The 23,594-nt window shown below is 43.0% G+C and overlaps 1 protein-coding gene across 1 annotated transcript in view; it reads left to right on the top strand.

Moving 5' to 3' along the window:
• LOC120524864 (SAP domain containing ribonucleoprotein) overlaps positions 1 to 23,594 on the top strand; it is a 69,563-nt gene that overhangs the window by 14,103 nt on the left and 31,866 nt on the right. Inside the window, exons 5-7 of the mRNA XM_039746668.1 lie at positions 10,110 to 10,173; positions 15,918 to 15,991; positions 16,111 to 16,139. Coding sequence (XP_039602602.1) covers positions 10,110 to 10,173; positions 15,918 to 15,991; positions 16,111 to 16,139 — 167 coding nt within the window. The remainder of the gene's footprint in view (positions 1 to 10,109; positions 10,174 to 15,917; positions 15,992 to 16,110; positions 16,140 to 23,594) is intronic.

Raw genomic sequence — 23,594 nt, 5'->3', positions numbered from 1 at the left:
TGCAGTGACAGAAGACAGGTTGTGTTAATTGGCACATGCAAGTAAGAATTTCGCTGTACTCCACGGCAATTACCCTATAAAGTTAGGATTTGCAGTTACTAAAGTACAAAAACATCCAAATTTAAATTTTTATTTTTTGAGTGAACATCTAACTTTGCGTCATCAATGGTAGTCCTGTTATTTTCTGCCTGAATGAATTATCCGTTATCTGCTGGCCCTGACTGGCGATATTTCAGTGGTTCCCAAAATCCTGTCCTGGAGACCCACTGTGGCTGCAGGTTTTTGTTCCAACCAACTTCTGTCTTTCATTGGCCTAATTTAAGCAAACCATTATTCCCCAGTTTCTGTGTTTTTGAGTCAATGTAGAAATTACCAACTAAGTTTGGTATATTTTTATTAATATGTAATAAGCAGTGTTATGGTGAAAAAAAAAAATTTATATATATATATATATATATATATATATTTTTTTTTTTAAGTCATTAACAGCATTTTCAATCTAATTTTCATTCTGCTTTTCCAGGTGTTCTGGTTATTTAATTGATTATTTACTAATTAGTGGGTCTGACACTAAAGTCGTTACTGCTTTCATCATCCCGGGTGTTTGCTATGGTGGTTGTTAATTGTCACTTCTACTTCATCTTTTGGCTGCTTCCCTTAGGGGTCACCACAGCAGATCTTGTTCTTCCATATCTTTCTGTCCTCGTCATCTTGTTCTGTCACCCCCATCACTTGCATGTCCTCTCTTACCACATCCGTAAACCTCCTCTTAGGCCTTCATCTTCTCCTCTTCCCTGCCAGCTCTATCCTTAGCACCCTTCTCCCAGTATACTCATCATCTCTCCACAGCACATGTCCAAACTAATGCAATCTCGCCTCTCTGACTTTGTCTCTCTGACTCGTCCCACCTGAGCTGACCCTCTGATGTCCTCATTTCTAATCCTGTCCATCCTCGTCACACCCAGTGCAAATCTTAGCATCTTTAACTCTGCCACCTCCAGCTCTGTCCCCTGTGCCACCGTCTCCAGCCCATATAACACAGCTGGTCTCACTGCCATTTATTAGGGTTAAATGCAGGGAGCAAACTACACAGGAAAAGGGGAAAATAATAGAAAAATTACAAGAGAGTTGTTTCTACTTAAATCACATAGAAATATTTCTAAATGTCTTATAAATTTAAAAACCATACTGTTGTTTTTCTGACTGCAGAATGAAAGAAGAGTAAAAAAGACTCATTAGTTAAATTAGCTCAGTTGTTATCGATGATTATCACTGATTGTAAATCTTGTTGGAACAAAAACCTGTAGCCACAGGGGGTCCCCAGGATTGAATTTGGGAACCGCTGCTATATGTCCTTTTAATGAAAATGCCAACACTGAACATGAAACAGAGACAACTCCACTGTGCCAATATCCCCTTGCTGTTGAAAACCTTCACTGTGTAAAGACGTAAGCGGAACAGTCTCTGATTAGACGAGAAACGCAAGCATTAGGTGATTGTCTGCTTTCTCTCTCCACCATGTGGGAGGAGGACTGCTGTTGAGGGCCATGCAAAGTCCGCTGCTTTATCATTTCTAAATCGGAATCGGTATATTGATGTCTCGAGTATTTATTATCACACAGCTATAGAAACTGGAGTAAGCTGCCAGCAGTAGTATTTGATTATATCATGTGAGCTGTTGTAATATGATGAAGTTTGTTCTTTGCTGGTCCCAATAGAATTTAATTTGAAAACAAGCCTGTGGATGCAAGGGTGAATTTATGAAAGTCGCTGTACTCTGTCACTGTGTGTCTGTACTAAAAAAGCACACTGAGCATGGGAAAGGCGCTATATAAATAAAATGTATTAGTAATATTATTAGAACACTTAACCTTCAGTCCCAGCCTACTTCCACGTGCAGTGATGTCTTTGCTGTGAGCTGACATCTTGAATCGTTACATCATTATGCAGACAGTGAGTAACGGTTCTGCCGAAGTGCAGTCAGCATGTGTCATGTTATACATTTGATCTACTTTTTCAATCGGATGTTTAAATTCCCTCCTTTTGATGAAATATATTTTAATTTGCCCTTTTTTGTTCCCTTTTCCGTTATGTGGTAATGTCATACAAGAAATGATAAAGACCACAGTTTGTATTGCCGTTATTTTGTATCACAAAATTTGACAGTGACATTTTGCCTCATACTTATACAGTTATGATTCTTTCTTTTTGAACTGAAAATTGTTTTGCAGATGTTTTGGCGCCCTTTCCAAATTAAGGTTTCCATTCTTGTTAGCTTATTAGTCTGGTCTGATGTTGGTCATTAGGCATTAGTCTGGCCAAGAATTGTCATTAGGATATGTAAGATGGTGACATTTCCAGAGCCTGAAAGAACCTTTGGCTCTGTTATAAACTGTATGGCACTTAACGACCATGTGCTTTTCTAAACAATTGGCTGAAAATGAAACTAAAGCCCACAAAGTAGGGGAAGACCACAGTCTGAAATGACGGCTAAGTGAAACCATGGTGTTCAAGACAAAATCTGGAGGACTAAGTAAAGTGAGAGAACAGCTCATATACGTAGGGGGGCAAAGCAAAACCCTGCACAGGGACCTGCTGAAAAAAGCCCTACTGGGTAAGTCTTGTCACAAGAAACCCGTCTTAAGTATGCAAATTACATCTGTAGTTTGGAACCAAGTGTAAAACTAAACTTTTTGGCCACAACCTGCATAAAGGGGCCTGAGTTGCATCAAAAGCTTGCATATTGTATTTTAGTTAGCCAATAAAAGGTGTCATTTTGCTTGACTTCTCACTACAGGCCACAACCATAAATATTTGCTTTGGAGAAACAAATGAGCAGCCTTTGTGTGTGGGTAGGTCAGTTATGTTTGTGGCAGTGGAAACCTTGCATAATTACAGGAAAGAATTAATTATCAAGAATTCCTCGAGGAGAAAGTCAGTCAGTCAGTCACTGATACAAGAATGGCTTCTGTAGTGAGATGACATTTAAACACGCACTTCAAAATCTGCTATAAAGTACCTCAAGAAACTCAAGGTGAAGGTTATGAATGGCCCTCTGTCTCCGGGTTGGACTCCAAAACAAGAATTCAAAGACTACTAGCCAGCTACAAATAACATTTGCAAACAGTGTTTTTTGCCGAAGGGGGTGTAACTAAGTACTGACTTGGTGGTGTCCCCAAACTTTTGCAAATCCCTTATGCACTCTTGTATATTGTGTGTGGTGTTCAGGACAAATAACAACCCAAAGACTCCTTGGCAGTTTTACTGTATAGTTGAACTTGCAGAGACGTCCCCTAAGTGGGCCAGGGCAGACGTGTAGTCGAGTGCAGCTGTGGCACAAGTTGAACGGCACAGGCTGGATTCTGTCTCAGGTAAACATATGGTAGCTTGTTGCGTCAACGTACAGCGTACGAGTACATGTACCACAAACCTGAGTTTGTCTGCTTGGCTTGAATGAGAAGTAAGGTGCATGCAAACGCCGCCTAGTGGCTGTGGTTCAGTGTGAGCAGCACCGACTGCTCCATGCACGCACGCACGCACGCACGCACGCGCACACACACACACACACACACACACACCCGTCGTCTTATAATTGTGTTTAGTTTATTAAATTAATTGTACCTTGTAGTGGTACATTAACATTTTCATAAAAATACTGTTGATTTAGATAGCACTTTATTTATCCATGCAGAAAATTTGGCTTTTTTATTTTTTAATGCACAGCGCCACCTACCTGTCTCAAATACGCTCCAGATTGAACTAAAAAGGAGAAAACGTCTGACTTGGCTAAACATCAGAGGGGCAGCGACGGTCATGGTGAGGAACTATAAAGGCATCTTGCTGTTGGTATAGAAGAGCCCCAAGAGCATTTATCACATTTCTATGTAAATGCTTAGTGTGTTTGGTGCTGAAGTTATATTTTACTAATTAAATTTTTTACTAGCCAACCCGTGGCATACCATACGGCGCATAATCAGGCCGGTTTTTTAATCATTTTTAAGCACAGGGAGAAAATTAACATTTGAAAAATCGGTAATGTAATAAATCGGCAAGGAAAGCAACATTGTAACAATGCACGGAACAAACCAACACACAATCGTCCGTGCGGCGCTCAGGCGCGGAGGGTGGAACGGGAGGAGAGGAGAAGGACGTCCACTCCGCTCCCTCCGTCATGCTAGTCTGCTGATTTCTCGTCCAGTATGCACTGCCTGCTCATGTGCCCACCTCCAACTCGTCACTCGAGTCGTTGTCGTCTTTGCACAGTCCAGATGCACCTGTGACTCACGTAGACTTTTCATTGCTCTACGCGGTTTTGGCTGCCTTTCTATATATAATCCACCAAGACACCTGACCATGGTAGTAGCGAGGTGGGAGAGCGGTGTGTACAAAGTGCAGGAGCATCTAAGACGACGCATGTTTCTCGTGGGTGCGAATTGCCGTATGTAGCATGTAAAACAGTTTGCTATGGTGCACACGGTCGTGCATTGTAACCGAAAACTCGTTTTTTTTTTTTTTTAAAAGACTGCTCACTTCATTGTGTTTTAACCTCAGTTGTAAAGGAATGTTTTAAGGATCCCATGGGATACCCCTCGCAAACAGTTTTACACGCTGCATATAGCGATTCACCTCCGCGAGAAACATGCCTCTATGAACAGTCAACATGGGTCGGAGCTGCATGTGACCTCTACGACAGGTCGTCGTGTCCGAGTTGGTGTGCATGGCTATGTGAGTTGTCGTCGTATCCAATGGTCTTGGAGTTGGTGGCCGTGCTTGCACCATAGGTGTCTCGCTTGTCGGCGGCTTAGTGAATCCACGCCCCTTCCGGTATCCTTTGCATGGGTGTCTTGCCTTAGTGAATTACATATATATACACATCAGATCTCAATGGGAAAAAGAAATCCTCCTGGATATCTATACTGATATAGACTGGGTACTGTGTTAGGAACGAAAGGATGCCACATCGTTTGATGAAAATGAAAATGATCAACCTACAGAGCCCTGAATTCAAAGACGCCCCAAAAATCAGAGTGAAAACATTATGTGGCAGGCTAGTCCATTTTGCCAAAATTGAATTGCAGCAACTCCAAATTGTACGCAGCACTTTGTATGGCCCCTGTGTTCTTGTATACATGCCTGACAACATCGGTGCATGCTTCTAATGAGATGACAGATGCTGTTGTGGGGGATCTCCTCCCAGATCTGGACCAGGGCATCACTGAGCTCCTGGACAGTCTGAGGTGCAACCTGGTGGCATTGGATGGACCAAAACATAATGTCCCAGAGGTGTTCTATTGGATTTAGGTCAGGAAAGTGTGGTGGCCAGTCAATGGTATCAATTCCTTCATCCTCCAGGAACTGCCTGCATACTCTCACCACATGAGGCCAGGAATTGTCGTGCACCAGGAGCCACTGTACCAGCATAGGGTCTGACAATGGGTCCAAGGATTTCATCCTGATACCTAATGGCAGCCAAGGTGCCTTTGTCAAGCCTGTAGCGGTCTGTGTGACCCTCCATGGATATGCCTCCCCAGACAATCATTAACCCACCACCAAACTGCTCCTGCTGAATGATGTTACAGGCAGCATAATGTTCTCCATGGCTTCTCCAGACCCTTTCACTTCTGTCACGTGCTCAGGGTGAACCTGCTGTCATCTGTAAAAAGCACAGGGCACCAGTGGTGCATCTGCCAATTCTGGTATTCTATGGCGAATGCCAATCGAGCTGCATGCTGCTGGGCAGTGAGCTCAGGGCTCATTAGAGGACATGGGGCCCTTGGGTCACCCTCATGAAGTCTTTCTGGTTGTTTGGTCAGAGACATTCACACCAGTGGCCTGCTGGAGGTCATTTTGTAGGGCTCTGGCAGTGCTCATCCTGTTCCTCCTTGCCCAAAGGAGCAGATACTGGTCCTGCTGATGGGTTATGGACCTTCTATGGCCCTCTCCAGCTCTCCTAGAGTAACTGCTTGTCTCCTAGAATCTCCTCCATGCCCTTGAGACTATGCAGGGAGACACAGCAAACCTTCTGGCAATGACACGTATTGATGTGCCATCCTGGAGAAGTTGGACTACCTGTGCAACCTCTGTAGGGTCCAGGTATCGCCTCATGCTACCAGTAGTGACACTGACTGTAGCCAAATGCAAAACTAGTGAAGAAACAGTCAGAAAAGATGAGGAGGGAAAAATGTCAGTGGCCTCCACCTGTTAAACCATTCCTGTTTTGGGGGTCATCTCTTTGTTGCCCCTCTAGTGGATCTGTTGTTAGTTTCATGAACACCACAGCAGCTGAAACTGATTAACAACCCCCTCTGCTACTTAACTAAACAGATTAATATCCCAGAAGTTTCATTGACTTTATGCTATACTCTGATTAAAAAGTGTTCCTTTAATTCTTTTGAGCAGTATATATACACATACATACACACACATATATATATATATCTCTCCATCCATCCATTTTCTAACCCGCTGAATCCGAATACAGGGTCACGAGGGTCTGCTGGAGCCAATCCCAGCCAACACAGGGCACAAGGCAGGAACCAATCCTGGGCAGGGTGCCAACCCACCGCAGGACACACACAAACACACCCACACACCAAGCACACCCTAGGGCCAATTTAGAATGGCCAATCCACCTAACCTGCATGTCTTTGGATTGTGGGAGGAAACCGGAGCGCCCGGAGGAAACCCACGCAGACACGGGGAGAACATGCAAACTCCACGCAGGGAGGACCCGGGTCTCCTAACTGCGAGGCAGCAGCGCTACCACTGCGCCACCGTGCCGCCCTTATATAATGATTTTAAATATCAACAAAATATGCAGTTGGTCCAGGGGGTCTAAAGTTTTGCATGGATCTGTATCTTGTGATGTGGTTTAATATTTAATGAGACAAACCTTCCTTTCCACTTAATTTACAGTCATTGGAAGCACATGGGGCAGAGGCCTGTAGAAGGTTCTTTGACGGCCATGCCGGCCGTTGTCATTCGTGTGTCATTTGGTCCACTGGTCTACTCGCTTTAAGTGAGAAGGTCGGCCGTTCTTGGGGTTTTTTTTTTTTTTTTCCCCCCAATTACAATTTACACCAGTCAGCCACAACATTAAAACCACTGACAGGTGACGAGAATAACATGGATTATCTCATTCCAGTGACATCTGTCAAGTGGTGGGATTTATTAGGTAGTCCGTTCTTAAAGGTGTTGTGTTGGAAGCCGGAAAAATGGGCAAGCAGGAGAATCTTGGCAACTCGGACAAGGGCCAAATTGTGATGGCCAGACAACTAGGTCAGAGAATCTCCAAGATGGCAGGTCTTGTGATGTATGCAGTGGTTAGAGCTTACTAAAAATAGTCCAAGAAAGGACAACTGGTCAGCTAGTGACAGGGGTATGGGCCACAAAGCATAGCATTTGGGGAGCAAAGGTTACCCCGTCTGGTCCGATTCCACAGAAGAAATACTGTAGTGTAAAATTGCTGAAAAATTTCATGCTGGCCACGAGTGAAAGGTGTCAGAGCACACCATGCATACAAGACTGGTCAGAGTGCCCATGCTAACCCCTCTCCACTGCCAAAAGCACCTGCGTTGGGCATGTGAGCATCAGAACTGGACCATGGGGCAATGGAAGAAGGTTGCCTGGTCTGATGAATCACGTTTTTATTTACATCATGTAAATAGCTCAGTGCATGTGTGCCGTTTTCCTGTGGAAAGAGATGGCAACAAGATGCACTATGGGAAGAAGGCACTACAGTGAGACCCTGGGTCTTGACATTTATGGAAATGTTACACAGGCACCTACCACCTGCCTAAAGATTGCCACAAACCACGTCCACTCCTTCATGGCAACAGTATTCCCTGATGGTAGTGGCACCTTTCAGCAGGATAAAGCACCCTGCCACAGAGCAAAAAATTGTTCAGGAACAGTTTGAGGAACATGACAAAGTGTTCAAGGTGTTGACTTGGTCTCCAAATTCCCCTGATCTCAATCCGATCAAACAAAAAAAAAAAAAAAAAGTCCAATCCATGGTGGCCCCATCTTGAAACTTGCAGGATCTTCTGCTTACATCTTGGTGCCATATAGTTCAGGAGACCTTCAGAGGTCTTGTGGAGTCTGTGGTTCGGCAGGTTAGAGCTGTTTTGTCAGCATGAGGGGGACCAGCAAAATATAAAGCAGGTGGTCTTAATGTTGTGGCTGATTGGTATATACGTTCATGTCAGGGTTGGTGTAATAGAGTTATAACTAAAATTCTTATGATGGCATTCAGCGTACAATCCAGCCTATTTAGCGATCCTTTGAGTAAAACCTGCCAGCAGGAGGCAGTATCTTTTTACCATTTATATTCACTGGTTTTGGATATTTCTGAAAAGCTAAATCATTTTTTGTGAGGAAGTTCTACTGTAAATTGAGCAGTCACAGGTTATAAAATAAGAAAACGTGTCGATTTCCATTACTTTTGCTTTTAAATGGTAGAAACTATTAAACATAACCTTCTCAAACCTGCATAATTCTGTTTGGGGCCATGAGATGCAGAATCTAACCTGGCAGGAAACCACCCTGGAAAGTGCACCAGTCCATTGGAGGGCCTGCTTGAGTGCGTATTCATGGTTACAGTACTTATGCCGATCGGTCAGTTTAACGTCAACCTTAACATGACACGTCTTCAGGGATGTGCATGGAAAATTGGGAGACTCTGTGAGAAGGTGCAAATGGTCACTGAAACAGTAGTGTTGTACAATCCTCCATTTAAAAAGAAGCATTTGTTATGTTCTTTTTGGTAACTTTGCCACATGTCAGTTTTAAATTAATCAAAATATAATTGGTTCTAAATGTTCCCTAGTGTGTGCTTGGTGTGTGTGCCCTGTGGTGGGCTGGCACCCTGCCCGGGGTTTGTTCCTGCCTTGTTCTGGCTCCAGCGGCCCCCGTGTCCCTGTGTTAGGATATAGTGGGTTGGACAATGACTGACTGACCAATCAATATTTGTATAAGATAGATAGATAGATACTTTATTAATCCCAAGGGGAAATTCACAATAATAAAACCTAATATTATTAAATAATAATAGGAATAATGTAGCAAAAAGGTTAAAGAGGCACGAGAGGAACAATGCTGTGGCAGTTGCTCAGCAGGGAACAGTGGTGTGGTGTTGGTGGTGTAACTGAGCCACTCACACAATGGCATCGGTTAGTCATCATCTGCCACTCCCTGCTAGAGCCAGAATTACCACTTTGCTAATGTGCCCTCCTTTTGTGTTTATGCTGCCTGACAGGCAGGGTTCCCAGTATAGCCCAACGTTGGACTTGGTAGTTAGTAGCTTCTGGGTGTTTACACCTGTGGCACAGAAGACTTCTTCTGGAAGCCTGCAGTTGGTGTAGCCAATGTGAGTAGCAGCACGCCCCTTCATCCCCTGCTACGTCGTCTTCCCTCATTTGCCCATTTGTGCCTTTAAACATTGTCTCCCCGAACGACTGTTGTCTGTCTTCTAAACGCCCATACGGATCTCTACGGGTCCAAAGATTTGCTGCTCTGTTTTTACTCTGCTTGTTGTTCATTCTGCTCACTTATTTGTTCAAAGGTGATTTTCACTTTTTAAAAGCCAGCTTGGTTGTGATTGACCACTCCTGATTGGTACTTGTGATCACTCACTCATCAGAAGTTTCTAACTTGTAAGGAATCCTTTTAAGAAGATGATATGACTGAGATTGAAGAGAATGAGATGATCTGTTTTGGCAGTGGCGACATTAATTTTAATGTGCTGATGGTAAATGTGGAGTTCATTCCTAGGTGTAACCTCCATGTATAAACTGCAGCTACAGGTCTTGGTGTCCCTTTCAGCGCCATAAGCTGTAGGTGTAGTTTTCCTTCATGACGTTTGGTGCAGTGCAGGAGAATTGATGTCCTGGTGGGAGTGTAAAGGGCTGGGCTGGGACTGGTTTACCGGTTATCTAATCTGCGAGCTTGTGCTACTGTACTGTGTTTGCACTGCAGAGGGCAGTATTGGTCTGAAGTAATATTTCTCCATGAATCTTGGGAACATGCGCTGTGCTCAGTTTGGACAGCGGTCGGGTCCTTTCTACTTTAAGAAATGTAACAGCAAACACTGTTTCTGATCTTATTTACAGTTTGACATCCGGGAACCAAGAGAAGAATGTGGTTAAAACAACGCCTCCCATTTCGCTCGATGAGGTAGGTACTTTTTTTGTTCTCTATGGGCTTATTCACGCACTAGGAGGTAATTCTTCACTGTTAACATTGCTACATCCTACACTTTTTACAAATTACCCCATGGATATTTTAAATTGCTGTGAGTTTACTGGCTTTTCCTCCATATCTGTGTACAGTGCATTCACAAAGTATTTAGACCCCTTTACTTTTTATGTTGAAGCTTTATGCTAAATTTGTGTAAACTAATCAAGCGCCCCTCAATACCCCAGAATGACCAAGTGAAAACAGGATTTTGGAAATTTTTGCAAATTTGTCTAGGGTGGGTGTGCTGTCCTGAACTGTTTTTGTTGCCTTAGTTTTCATTGAATTTAGACAATTTCTTTATGTTCTTTTGTGCCCTGAAGAAGGGGCCAGAGTTGCCTTGAAAGCTTGTGCATTGTAATCTTTCTAGTTGGCCAATAAAAGGTGTAATTTTGATAAAAAAAAAAATATATATTATATTTATTCAAGGCATTCGTAGTCAATCACAATCTGATTCAGACTACGAATGCCTTGAATGTAATTACCCCAATGTACATACTGTCAAATAAAAAAAACGAACCACACGCCGTGGCGCAACGCAAGAGGCTTCGCCTTTAGCTCTGACGTCCGAGGTTCGATTCCCGAGAGGGTGTGCAGTGAGTGTGTACGCCTCGTGAGCCCAGAATTGGGGCAAAACACGTGTCGCATACTCTGTGCATTAGTTGACAGTAAAACTATTTCATTCATTCATTTATTTATATATATATATACACACACACGCAGTGGAACCTCGAGATACGAGTTTATTTCGTTCCAGCACTGAGCTCATATAGCGAATTTCTCGAAATCCAGTTAATCCGTTCCGCACCCCCAAAAATATCAACATAAAAATCAATTTTCCTAACAAATAACACCGATAAATAATATATACAAGTGGAACCTCGGTTTGCAAGTAACTTGGTTTACGAGTGTTTTGCAAAACGAGCTAAATTTTTTAAATTAATTTTGACTTGATAAAACGAGCGATGTCTTGCAATACGAGTAGTATGGATACACTTTGTCTGCTGAGCGTCATGTGATCATAACTGAGCTGATGGTTCTTCTCTCTCGCTCGCTCGTTCGCCTCTCTCTCTCTCTCTCTCTCTCTCTCTCTCTCTCTCCTCTTGAGGGCAATCGTCTCCTATTCTCCGTCTGTATGTCTGCGATATTTTTGGATACGCTTATACGGCGAACTGCTACAGCGAAACAATGAAATCACAAACGCGTAGATCCTCGCGCTACGGGAGAACAAGGAACATTGAGTGAGCTGACGGGCTATCAGCGTCAGCTTGGGTGAATCCCCGAGTCGCGGCGGATCGGGAAACACGTCACGCATACCCACAGCCTGGCTCATGGCTCTTTACGCGAGCCAATGCTCGTATTTAGATCCGAATTTTTCGATCATACTTCTACTCTACTCTTATCTTGAATTTCTCATATACAGAGGTGATCGTATCTCGAGGTTCCACTATATATATATATATATATATATATATATATATATATATATATATATATATATATATATATATAAAAAGTCGACACAAGTATCAGACACTTGAAATTTGGCTCCGGTGCATCTCATTCTATTTATCATCTTTGAGATGTTTGCTGTCCACCTATGGTCAGTTGAATTGACTGGTCAAGGCTAGTACAGGCCCACACTGTTCTATAGGAGGTCCACCAGTTGAGCAAAAACCAAGCCATGAGGTTTAAAGGATTTCCCTGCTGAGCTCGGAGAAAGGATTGTGATGAGGCACAGATCTGGAGAAGGCTGAAAAAAAAAGTGAGTACTGTGGTTTCCATAATTCTTAACTGGAAGTAATTCTTCCTAGTGCTAGCCGCTCTGTTCAATGGAGCCATTGCAGTAGAAAGGCCTTGGTGACCAAGAGATCCTGATGGTCACTCTTTAGGGAAGATAGATCCTCAGTCTGAGAGAATTTTTTAATTGAACGTGTGCAATGAGCTATGTTGGTAATGTGCAATATACTAATGTAATACAATGTATAATATGGAATGTACTATTCATTAACAGGTGCAATAACAATTTATTCTGCTGTACTTTGAACAATAATAATTTGCTCTGGTTACTTGATCACTTAACACAGTATATGACATATTGGAATTATTTGACTTTTCTTTAAATGCACCTTGGGGCTGTCACAAAAAGTCATTTTGTTGTGTTACACAATAAAGTGCTTGAACATTGAACATAGAAACTTTCATATTTTAAATGAAATATGAAACTTCCAGAGGGACAACCAGAACTGCAAAAGGTCACAAGACTAGGCCGATACAAAGCCTCTGCGCAGTAAGATGCCCATGAAAGCCAGCTTGGAATTTGCAAAAAGACAAGTTAAGGACTCTGAGAAACCAGATTCTCTGATGTGATGGAACATAGTTCTGTGTGTCCTTCTGAAAGAATCTATCACTTGCACAATACCATTCCAGCTGTGATGCTTGGTGGTGGTGGTGGTGGCGGCATCAGGGATAGGGAGATTAATCAGGATAGAGAGAGAAAGTTACATTGAGCAAAGCGCGGAGGATACCTTCATGATTACCTGCTCAAAGCGCCCTGGACCTCCGACCTTCCAGTAGAACAAAGCAAAGTCAAACCAGGGGTGGCTTACAGACAACTCTGGGGAAAGTCCTTGTGTTGCTCAGCCAAAGGCCTGGACTTGAGCCCAGAGACCTGAATGTAGCTGCCCACATAATGTTCTCCATCCAACCAGACAGAGCTTGAGAGGGTCTGCGGAGAAAGATGGCAGAAAATTCCCAAATGCCAGGTGTGAGTGAAGCTTATTGGGCCAAACCCCTGCAGACTCCAGGCAGGAATGGTAGCCCAAAGTACTTCAACTAAGTCCTGAGTAAAGGATCTGAACACTTGCACTAATGTAATCGTTCATTTTTTATTTGTAGTTTTCAAAAATGTCTTTTTGCTTTGTCTTTCTGGGGTATTGAGTGTTGCTTAATGGGCTGGGGGGGGGGGGAATTAAAATGATTTGAGCACAGGGTTGCAACAGTAAAGGTGGAAGAAAATGAAGGGGGTCTGAATATTTTTTTCTAATTTTGCTGTATGTGCATTGTGATAAGCACATGCTGGGAATGAAAACCGTCATTTCATGGTAAGTGATTGCAGCAAAGAGTTAAATCAGAGGTTTCTAGGTGGGTGAGCTATCCTGAATAGTCTTTGTTGTCTTGGCCTTCATTGAAATTAGACAATTTCTTTGTGTTCTATGGGGTCACTGGAAAAGGGGTATGTGGAACTCCTGATATCTCTGGAAAAGGATAAAGGTCCAAGTCTTTACAGTCCTGGTGCTTCCCATTTGTGAGACATGGACACTCTCCAGTGACCTGAGATGAAAACTGGACTCTGTTAGTATTGTGTCTCTTTAGATAATCCTTGTGTTGTTCACGGAGTCCCAAATGAGGCACATGACCTGCATTGTGAGGGAGCGTCAGTTGCGGCACTACGGCCATGTGGCACAATTACCCGAGGGTGATCTGGCTCATTGTTGAGGACCCGTGTGCCTGGACCAGGCCAAGGGGGATGCCCATGTAACAACTGTCCGTGGCAGATGGAGGGTCATTTCTGGAAGGTGGGACTGGACCACGTGTCTGCTTGGGGGGGGTTGCCTCAAGCTGTTTCATTGTGTGGTGGGTGCAGCAATGTGCTGTAGAGCAGGTAGATCATTATATCCTCCATGCCAGCCTTTGTCCAATAGGCAGCCTGTCCCTGACTGGGGTGCTTCTGTCTTTCCGTTCCAATTTGAATGCAACATCCCACCATATCCAGGGGAGACTCTAAAGAAGATGTATTTGAAATGTATTTAATTGTAATATTAATAAAAAAAAAAAAAGAAATGGAGTGGAATTAATTTTTTTTTTTTTTGTTTTATTTTTTGTTGGGAGTCTCTAGACCGGCTTCTGTAACTTGAAGAATAAAGTATGCTTAGAAGAGAGGTTAGGTTTAGGGTAGGGGATTCCAGCCCGAAGGCCAAAATTGCGTGGGTACACTTGCTGTACCTATATTTTGAAGAAAGCACCCCTCCTTTAAAAGATATTGGAGCTGAAATAAATTAGCAGGTCTCCTAAATTAGTTAATTTTTTAATTTCTATATATCCAAAATATTTTTGGAAAATGTATTCTATATTTATTGATCCCTAGTAAGGGGTTCAAAAAATAGCGCTCCCTACTGGTCAAATCTTGAAAACACTTCAAATTATAATCTTCTTATACCTTTTCTTTCAAAAAATGGAGCACGCACTGATACGGCGCATTGCCGCACCCTCCACATGACAAACCAACTCGGGATCCCAGATTAGGACCCGAGTGCAGCCATGCAATGGCACTGTTTATTTAATTTGTGCAGGTGGTACCTAGAGTGTCATACGGTGTTGGCCACTATGGATGCAATGAGAAGTGAAGCAAAAGGACGCATTTTAATCTTGCCTGAAGAAGGGGTTTAAGCTGCCTTGAAAGCTTGCATATTGTAATTCTTGTAGTTGGCCAATATAAAATTGTCATTTTTGCTCAGCTTCTCACTTGTGCAACTGGGAACCTAGAATACAACAAACTTTAGCCCTGTCTGTTATGTAGTGCGTTTTACATCCATCTATACGCTTGTAAAGTCTTCAATGGGTTGTAATGTGCGGTTTTGGAGTTCACCCGGCATGTGCCATTCTTGCAGTACTAGTAAGTAGATGTGTCTCTGTGTGTTGTAGTTTAGGGCTTTTGCCACTAGAGGGCCACTGTTTATTTCTAGGCGCTAAGTCTTTAATGTGAAGTGCATTGCGTTACAGGAGAGGCTCCGTGTGACTTTGGAAATATGAATTTGTATCAAAGGTTAGACAGGAGAACAGGGCTGACCGATTTGGCAAAATGTTTATGGACAAAGGGCTGCATATTTGAGATGGAAGGCACTGTAGTTGTGAAAATAAGATACACAAAGGCTACCGGCTTAGCCTAGAGTTCTTAGTCCTGTGAAAACCGGAGTCCCTTAAACATTCTTTACACAGAGTTGTTAAAAACTTTGAAGATTCCCCAGTGAACAAAGAAAGAAATAAAAGCAGCAGCAATTTGTTGCTTAGCCGCTGCTTTACTTCTAACAAAGCATTGCTAACAGTGTCAGCCTCAATGCACTTTGTGAATGAGGGGCTTTTTAATATCAAACATAGGGAAGTTAATTTTCCTTAGCCTTTGAACAACTGTGCACACTAACCAGAATGGTTTTTGGACTTTATGCCTTATAAAAACCAGTCCCACCGCGCTGTATGATAATTCTGTAGACAAGATATGCTCCCAATTTTATGCTTTACTTTTCTAAACCTGTTATTTTCAGCAGCCCAATTTATACTGAAACGTTAGATCGTTTTGTATGTGAAGCTTCGTAACCCTGGTGGTCTTGGGGGGGGTGTTAACTATTTGACTGAAGGGAAGTGGCACATGCTTTTGAGATTTGGCATGCATAATAAATGTTTGAGTGTGATGTTCTTGCCCTGTCATCCTCATCTACATCTTTGGCCTCACTTCCGTTTTGCTCTTTATTCCCCAATTTAAGCTGCCGTATAGCCGCAGTGCAGCCCACCTCTCCTGCTGGCAATTTACATGTCTCTGCAGCCATTATGTCCAAACTGTTAAGATGGAAGGATTGGTAGCAGGCTGCGTCCATGAAGTTGTCACTTTTCTTTCTCTCTTCCCACAGAGGTTGCGTCTCCGAGCCGAGCGTTTTAATGTGCCTGTAACAGCAGACAGTAAGAAGGCCGCCAGGGCAGCCAGGTCAGTGTTGTTTTTTAACCGACTGGTCACTTGTTTGTGCACATTGTTGTTGTTGTTGTTGTTGTTGCCAACATATTACCCATGAACAGATGTTTCACCATTTTCCTCTTTCCTTGAAGGTTTGGCATGGCATCTACTCCCCTGACAGGTAAGAATGTATTTTGATAAGTGCAGTGTGCTGTTTTTGGTAAACTTGCTTTTTTGTAGAAGTGTTTGACTTGGAATATATATGCAAAGTTAAGTCTAGAGAGTTATGTCTTTTAAACATGTGACCAGTACCTGTCTGCCATATTTTTTTTTTTTTAAATAACTACTAAGTAAATATCAGCCTGTGATGACAGTGACGAAGCCATGTATTTACAGCTCATTATTTCTGTAGCAAGTTTTTAAAACCAGAGGTGGCAAACACACTTTCCCTGTCTGGACACCAGCGGACACTTGAAAGTGTGTATTGGGAAGGGTGGTCTGGACTCCACATTCTGTATTTGTGAAGTTTAAAGGGCAATGGATGCCGAGTATCAGCCCAAGTAATTCCACAAGCACAAAGGTGAAGCTCATTCAAGAAACAAATCCAACAGGAGATGAGTTAAGAGTCTGAGAGTAATCATCCGGCTGTGGCATTGTAAAGTGGACCCTGACCCTTTACAAGCTTAGGTTTTGGGACCGTATAGTGCCTTGCGCTTCTCTGTCTAGTGATTAATTGTGTGAGCGCCACCTGATCATTGTTTGATGCACTTTATAGCTTTTGATTTCCAGTATTGCCACAATACTGTAAACTTCACAGATATAAACTGCTCCAAAAATGAAAGGACCACTTTGAAATCGCATCTGATCTCAATGCTGGGGCTCTCTACTGCTATGGACTGATATGGTGATGTGTGAGGAATGAAAGGACGGAAATGAAAATGATGAACCTACAGAGGGACACCCTGAAAATCAAAGGTAACAAAATGATGGGGCAGGCAGGCGAGTCCATTTGGCCGAAATGTCGTTGCAGGAACTCCAAATCTTACTCAGTAGTTTGTGCTGCCCACCCCCATGCCTGATTACGTCCTAATGAGATGACAGATGGTGTACTGGGGGATCTCCTTCCAGATCTGGACCAGGGCATCACTGAGCTCCTGGACAGTCTGAGGTGTAGGATGGACCCAAACATAATGTTCCACTCGGAGATGTTCTATTGGATTGAGGTCAGACGAGTGGGGGTTGAGGGGCCAGTCAATGGGATCAATTCCTTCATCCTCTCGCCACATGATGCTGGGCATTGTGGTACACCAGGAGGAACCAGCATAGGGTCTGACAATGGGTCCAAGGATTTCATCCCAATGCCTAATGGCAGTCAGGGTGCCCACCGTTGTCTAGTCTGTAGATGGTGGTGGACCTGCCAATTCTGGTATTCTATGGCCAATGTCAATCAAGCTCCACAGTGCCCATTCGAGGATGTCGGGCCCTCAGGCCACCCTCATGAAGTTTGATTGTGATTGTTTGGTCAGAGACATTCACACCAGTGGTCTGCCTGCTTGCTGGAGGTCATTTTGTAGGCTCTGCCAGTGCTCATCCTGTTCCTCCTTGCCCAAAGGAGCAGATACTGGTGGGTCCTGCTGATGGGTTAACGACCTTCTATGAGGGGCCCCATCCAGCTCTCCTGGAGTAACTGCCTGTCTGTCTCCTGGACTCTCCTCCATGCCCTTGAGACTGTGCTGGGAGACACAGCAAACCTTCTGGCAATGCCACGTATTGATGCACCTGCCATCCTGGAGGAGTTGGACTACTTGTGCCAACTCTGTAGGGTCCTGGTATGGCCTCATGCTACCAGTAGTGACACTGACCGTAGCCAAATGCAAAACGAGTGACAAAACGGATGAGGAGGGAAAAATGTCAGCGGCCTCCCTCCACCTGTTAACCCATTCATTCCTGTTTTGTGGGTCGTCTCATTGTGGCCACTCTAGTGCACCAAAGCAGCTGAAATTGATGAACAAGCCCCTCTGCTACTTCACTGAGCAGATCAATTGCCCACAAATGTCATTGACTTGATGCTATACTCAAAAGTGTTTCTTTCATTTTTTTGAGCAATATATTTATGCTGATAAACTGTCCAAGGGCTTTGTTTTTATTCCATGTCCATGTTTATGGCATCAGTAGCTGTGTTGACATGTACACACAACACCAGGATGAGATGATTAACCCGGTTGAGACAGAAACCTGGTTTCTTAAAAAGCTCAGTTTCCATGTGCAAGTTCTCCTTTGGCAAAACGCTGCAATGTCATATAAATTAAACGTAATCAATGGCTGCTGTGAATCCCAAAGCAAGTCTGGAGTTTGTGTCTCCCAGGCAGTACTTTTAAAAGTAACGTAGTTCCTATATTCATTATTTACAATAGAAAAGTAACTAAATATTTTATAGTTATTATAAAATGTAATGCATTACCAACAGTGCATTACTTTTTCTTAATAATGATCATTTGCTTTTGTATGAAAAACTACACACACATTTCAGTGACCGGCATTTGTTATTGAATCATAAGCCTCAAATATGAGCCTTCATGAAACTGTCCAGAAACGCAGCTAAAAGGGATCATTTGTATTCTGTCTGATAAATAGGTTTAGTCCTTCATGTGCTGTGACGTTAATAACATTCATCCTATTTGTATAACCCTGACCTGGGCCACCAATGGCTCCCAGTATGGACACTGGCCACTGCGTCGCATGATCGCACTCTTTTAACATATCTGTACTCGCTGTTTGTTGATACATTTGTTATCGCTTTGCACACAGCACACTCTTTACTGCTTGGCTGGCCCACTGAGCCCTGTGAAGGAGTGGCGTGCCAGTAAGTGTGCTTCTGGCCTCACACCAATGCTGCACCTGTGGATGCATATGTGCCAAGCAAATACTGGGGGCCACAGACCGGCGCAGGATAACTTGAGTGCAATGGATATATGCAGACTACACAATCTTCAAGTAGAATACAGTTAAGGGTTTGCATGGCCACATAACAGGATTACTCACAGAGAAACTTACTTGTGCTAACCCGGTTTCTCCGAGACCAACGTCCCAGATTAAAGGTATACAATGGCACTTTTCAAACCAGGTTGTTAAAGTGTGTATAACACACTTGCTGTGGAGGATTTTTAATCTTCATAGAAAGAACCACAGACATCTGCTATATAGTGTACGAGTGGGTACCCAAAAATATCAGGAATTGGGGGTTGGAATTTTTTTAAATTTTTACTTACTGAAACTTTTAGTCTCCTTCAAAGTACTCTCCATGTGAATGAATGCTCTTGTCCAAAGGTTTTCCCACTAGTGGAAGCTGAGGAATATTGTCGAAGGCCAACAGAGATTTTTCTCTGACTTCCTCCATGGTACAAAAATGCTTTCCTTTTGAGTTCTTTTTATCCTATGCGGAAACAAGAAAAAGTCGCACGGAGCAAAGATCAGGCACGTAGGGAGGGTGGCATGAACTCCAACGCACACAAGTACAATACAATACAATACAATACAATACAATTTATTTGTTGTATAGCCCAAAATCACACAGGAAGTGCCGCAAAGGGCTTTAACAGGCCCTGCCTCTTGACAGCCCCCCAGCCTTGACTCTCTAAGAAGGGAAAAAATGGAAAGAAACCTCAGGAAATGCAGTTCAAAAAGAGACCCCTTTCCAGGTAGGTTGGGCGTGCAGTTGGGGTCAATACAATACAGTAATCCCTCCTCGTTCGCGGGGGTTGTGTTCCAGAACCCCCCGCGATAGATGAAAATCCACGAAGTAGAAACTATATGTTTGTATGGTTATTTTTATATATTTTAAGCCCTTATAAACTCTCCCACACTGTTAACATTATTAGAGCCCTCTAGACATGAAATAACACCCTTTAGTCAAACGTTTAAACTGTGCTCCATGACAAGACAGAGATGGCAGTTCTTTCTCACAGTTAAAAGAATGCAAACATATCTTCTCTTCTAAGGAGCGCCGTCAGGAACAGAGAATGTCAGAGAGAGAGAGAGAGAAAAGCAAACAATCAAAAAATCAATACGTGCTTTTAAGTATGCCGAAGCACCGCGATAAAGCAGTATTTTTTAGAGGAGCGTCCGTATCTTCTAGGCAAACAGTCCCTCTGCTCACACCCCCTCCGTCAGGCAGAGAGAGTGAGAGAGAGACATAGAAAAGCAAACAATCAAGCACCACGCGGGAAGCATATCGTACATCATTGAGGAGTTTTAGCTAATATGTAATACATGCTCTGATTGGGTAGCTTCTAAGCCATCCGCCAATAACGTCCCTTGTATGAAATCAACTGGGCAAACAAATTGAGGAAGCGTGTACCATAAATTAAAAGACCCATTGTCCGTGAACCAGCGAAAAATCTGTGATATATATTTAGATATGCTTACATTTAAAATCCGCGATGGTGTGAAGCCGCGAAAGTCGAAGCGCGATATAGAGAGGGATCACTGTAAACAGAAGAGAACAAATTCTCAATGCAGTATAAACAGTACGGAGCAGAATTTAAACAAATCCAAATCTGATTATGGGAGATCATCTACTGTTAGAGTCCTGGAGACCTCAGCCCTCAAGATGCCTCCCCCTATTGGCCATTCCACAGCTGAGTCAGTGCTGGGCTAGCCAATCCGATGAAAGGACCCCTCTACCCAATGATTCCTGCGATCCTCCATCAGAGAGGACTTTACCTTTGACAGGCAAAACAACTTGGCAGGTGGGCCATGGCACCAAGTGGCACATTTGAGTACCGAGAAGAGAAACAGAATAGGTGAGGAGGGTTAGAAATCAATTCTAACTACCATGTTCCTTATGTTTTAGTGCTAATGGCTAACAACAGAGATGCAGTCTGCACAGTTAATCAGCAGCTCTAGTCAGGGTGTGCTAAACTGAAGTAGTGAGTCTTCAGTTGGGATTTAAAAGCTGAGACCGAAGGGGCATCTCTTATAGTAGCAGGCAGACCACTCCAAAGTTTAGGGGCCCTGTAACTAAAAGCTCGACCTCCCACTGTTATTTTATTAATTCTTGGAATCACAAGCAGACCGACATCTTGAGATGTTAATGTGCACTTTGTCAGAAATTGCCCTCATGGTTAAATAGCTTGACCAGTAAAATTCATACTTTAATTGGCTTGAGTTTTTTTTTTTTTTGTGTTTTTGAAAATGTCAGCTTAGTTTATTCTTTTATGACCGCACATAAGTGATGTAGCCAACTTACAGCTTATTGCGTGTATGATGGACAGCATGACTGTGCTGGCCTCTCGACTGGGAATCTTTCACCCGGCCTGGAGGCACTTACAGATGTTTATGGATGGATGTGGGCCGCGTGTTCCTCCAGTCCACTGGGTGGCACCTTCAGTCTGGCATAGCTCCTACTTGGACACCCACAGTGCCACACGGGAGCTGTAGTTCTGGCAGGTAGCCCTGGCGGGGTCCTTGGAGGAGCCGCTAGAGGGCACTGTGAAAGGTCTGCCTAACCCGGAAGTGCATCCTGGGAGCAATATGGTGGTATTGGATGTGCTCCTTAGTCCAACTTATTGGAAGTCCTAACACTTCACCCAAATAAGTCGGAGTCTGGAGTGAAGAAAAGCCGAAACCTGCCTGGAGAGAAGTGGAGGAGGAAAAGAGAGATGGAATTGTAGAGTGGATTGTACTGGAGAAGAAGCCAATTTATTCGAAACTGGAACATGTGTTGCTGCAGTTGTGTTTGTGGTTCTGTGGCTCCTTAGTAAATGGCTGTTGGTTTCTTTGATTATTGCTGACCACTAACAATTCCTGCCATGTGACTTTTTTTTTTTTTCCTTAATGGAATTAAAACTGTAATTTGAAAGCCTTTTCAACATTATAGGGCACTTTATTTGCAATTCACACTTCACCCTATCCAGGTGCATCTTCCAGTTTATCCTGCTGTCTTCATTCTCACTGATGAAGTGTTGGCAGAGCCCATTCAAGACAGCAAGCTATAATTTAGAAACAAAGTTTAAGATTTATGCCTCAAGTCAGAAAGAAAATAATTGAATCCAAAATTGTATTCCTCAGTGCCCTTAGTGTGTTGCAAAGAATTAAGTCGAGCTCTGCAAGAAGGGAAGTCAGGAATTCTGTCCATATGCACATACGGACAGAGCTGGCTGGTAGAAATTCTAGTATAAAGACACGAGTGACGAGCCGACTAGCAAGCAAAAGGGATGTGAAGAAGTGTAGCATATCAGGTAGTTTATCTGGCAGGTTAATTCACATCCTAGTCTTTAGAAAAGTGAGTGTGGTGAAGAGGCAGAACATTTTAAAATATCTGTTTTTATACTGGTATTTTATGGATATGTTTCACCTGATTTCAACATATTTACAGAGGTTAAATGCTTCTCTGGATAATTTTAAATAAGCATAGTAGTATCTCATCTCTTTTATTTTATTATGTGCATTGTAACCACAAGGGGGCACCACTGAACCCCAAACAGCAGACATCATGGCAGCCAACATAATTCCAGGTTCAAATAAAATATTTTTGTCACCAACAATTTTCCACACAGCCACCAGCCCAAATACTCACATATAATTACAAATTCTCTTCTTCCTCCTCCAGTAGATTGTCACCTGTTGTCTCCTGACTCTGACCCTCCAAGGTGATGATGTGGGCTTCTTTTGAACCAGACCCGGAAACTGCTTCTGGTGTCAAACCCAGGTCGTGTGGAAGCGAAGAGTGTCCACCCCTCTGGCAGCGCCCTCTGCTGGCGCCCAAAGACCCTGACAGGGCTGCGTTTTTCAGGCTCCAACTCCCACTCCTCCATGCTCCTGACATGCATGTTCACCCAGTCCATCCATTATGGCCTCCTAGTCCAGTCAAGAAATTATCGTCCATCCTGGTCAGGATGCCTCTCTGTACTCCATAGCACCTGCAGTGTAATTTTCATTTGTTTGCTCAATTAAAAGGCAAGCCTTGACGCATACTTTTTTTTTCTTAATGATACTATGAAAGAAATTTTTACAAGTAAAAGACCACTGCCTCTTGTTTGTTAAACTGTCCCAATATCTCATCGCGAGATTATAAAGGTTATCAAGACGTCAAAGGGTGTCCTCTTTTTATCATAGTTAATGTACCATTATTTTCTGTGTATCATCCAAAATTTTTATTTTCTTATATTAATTATATTTAGTTACATTGTCGACTTCAGTGAATAATCCACAAAAAGGGTTACCAGTGGAACTATTCTGGCCAAATGGTGTCATCAGCATCCACTCAGATTGTGCTTTCAGCAAAGCTGTGGAAAATTTTGTGTTCTGGTATAGCGCTTCCCAATACCAGAGATGGCTGGCAGGCAATATTTCTGCTTAATCTTGTGTGTGTGTCTATCTATCTATCTCTCTCTCTCTCTCTCTCTCTCTCTCTCTCTCTCTCTCTCTCTCTCTCTCTCTCTATCTCTCTATCTATCGTGCTTTTCACTTCTATCTCTCTATCTATCTATCTATCGTGCTTTTCACTTCTATCTCTCTATCTATCTATCTATAGTGCTTTTCACTTCTATCTCTCTATCTATCTATAGTGCTTTTCACTTCTATCTCTCTATCTATCTATCTATAGTGCTTTTCACTTCTATCTCTCTATCTATCA

This window comes from Polypterus senegalus, chromosome 3 (genome assembly GCF_016835505.1).
Source record: "Polypterus senegalus isolate Bchr_013 chromosome 3, ASM1683550v1, whole genome shotgun sequence".
Lineage (NCBI taxonomy): Eukaryota > Metazoa > Chordata > Cladistia > Polypteriformes > Polypteridae > Polypterus > Polypterus senegalus.
Note: the sequence above shows the minus strand (reverse complement) of the source record. Positions and strands in the feature narration are given on the sequence as shown.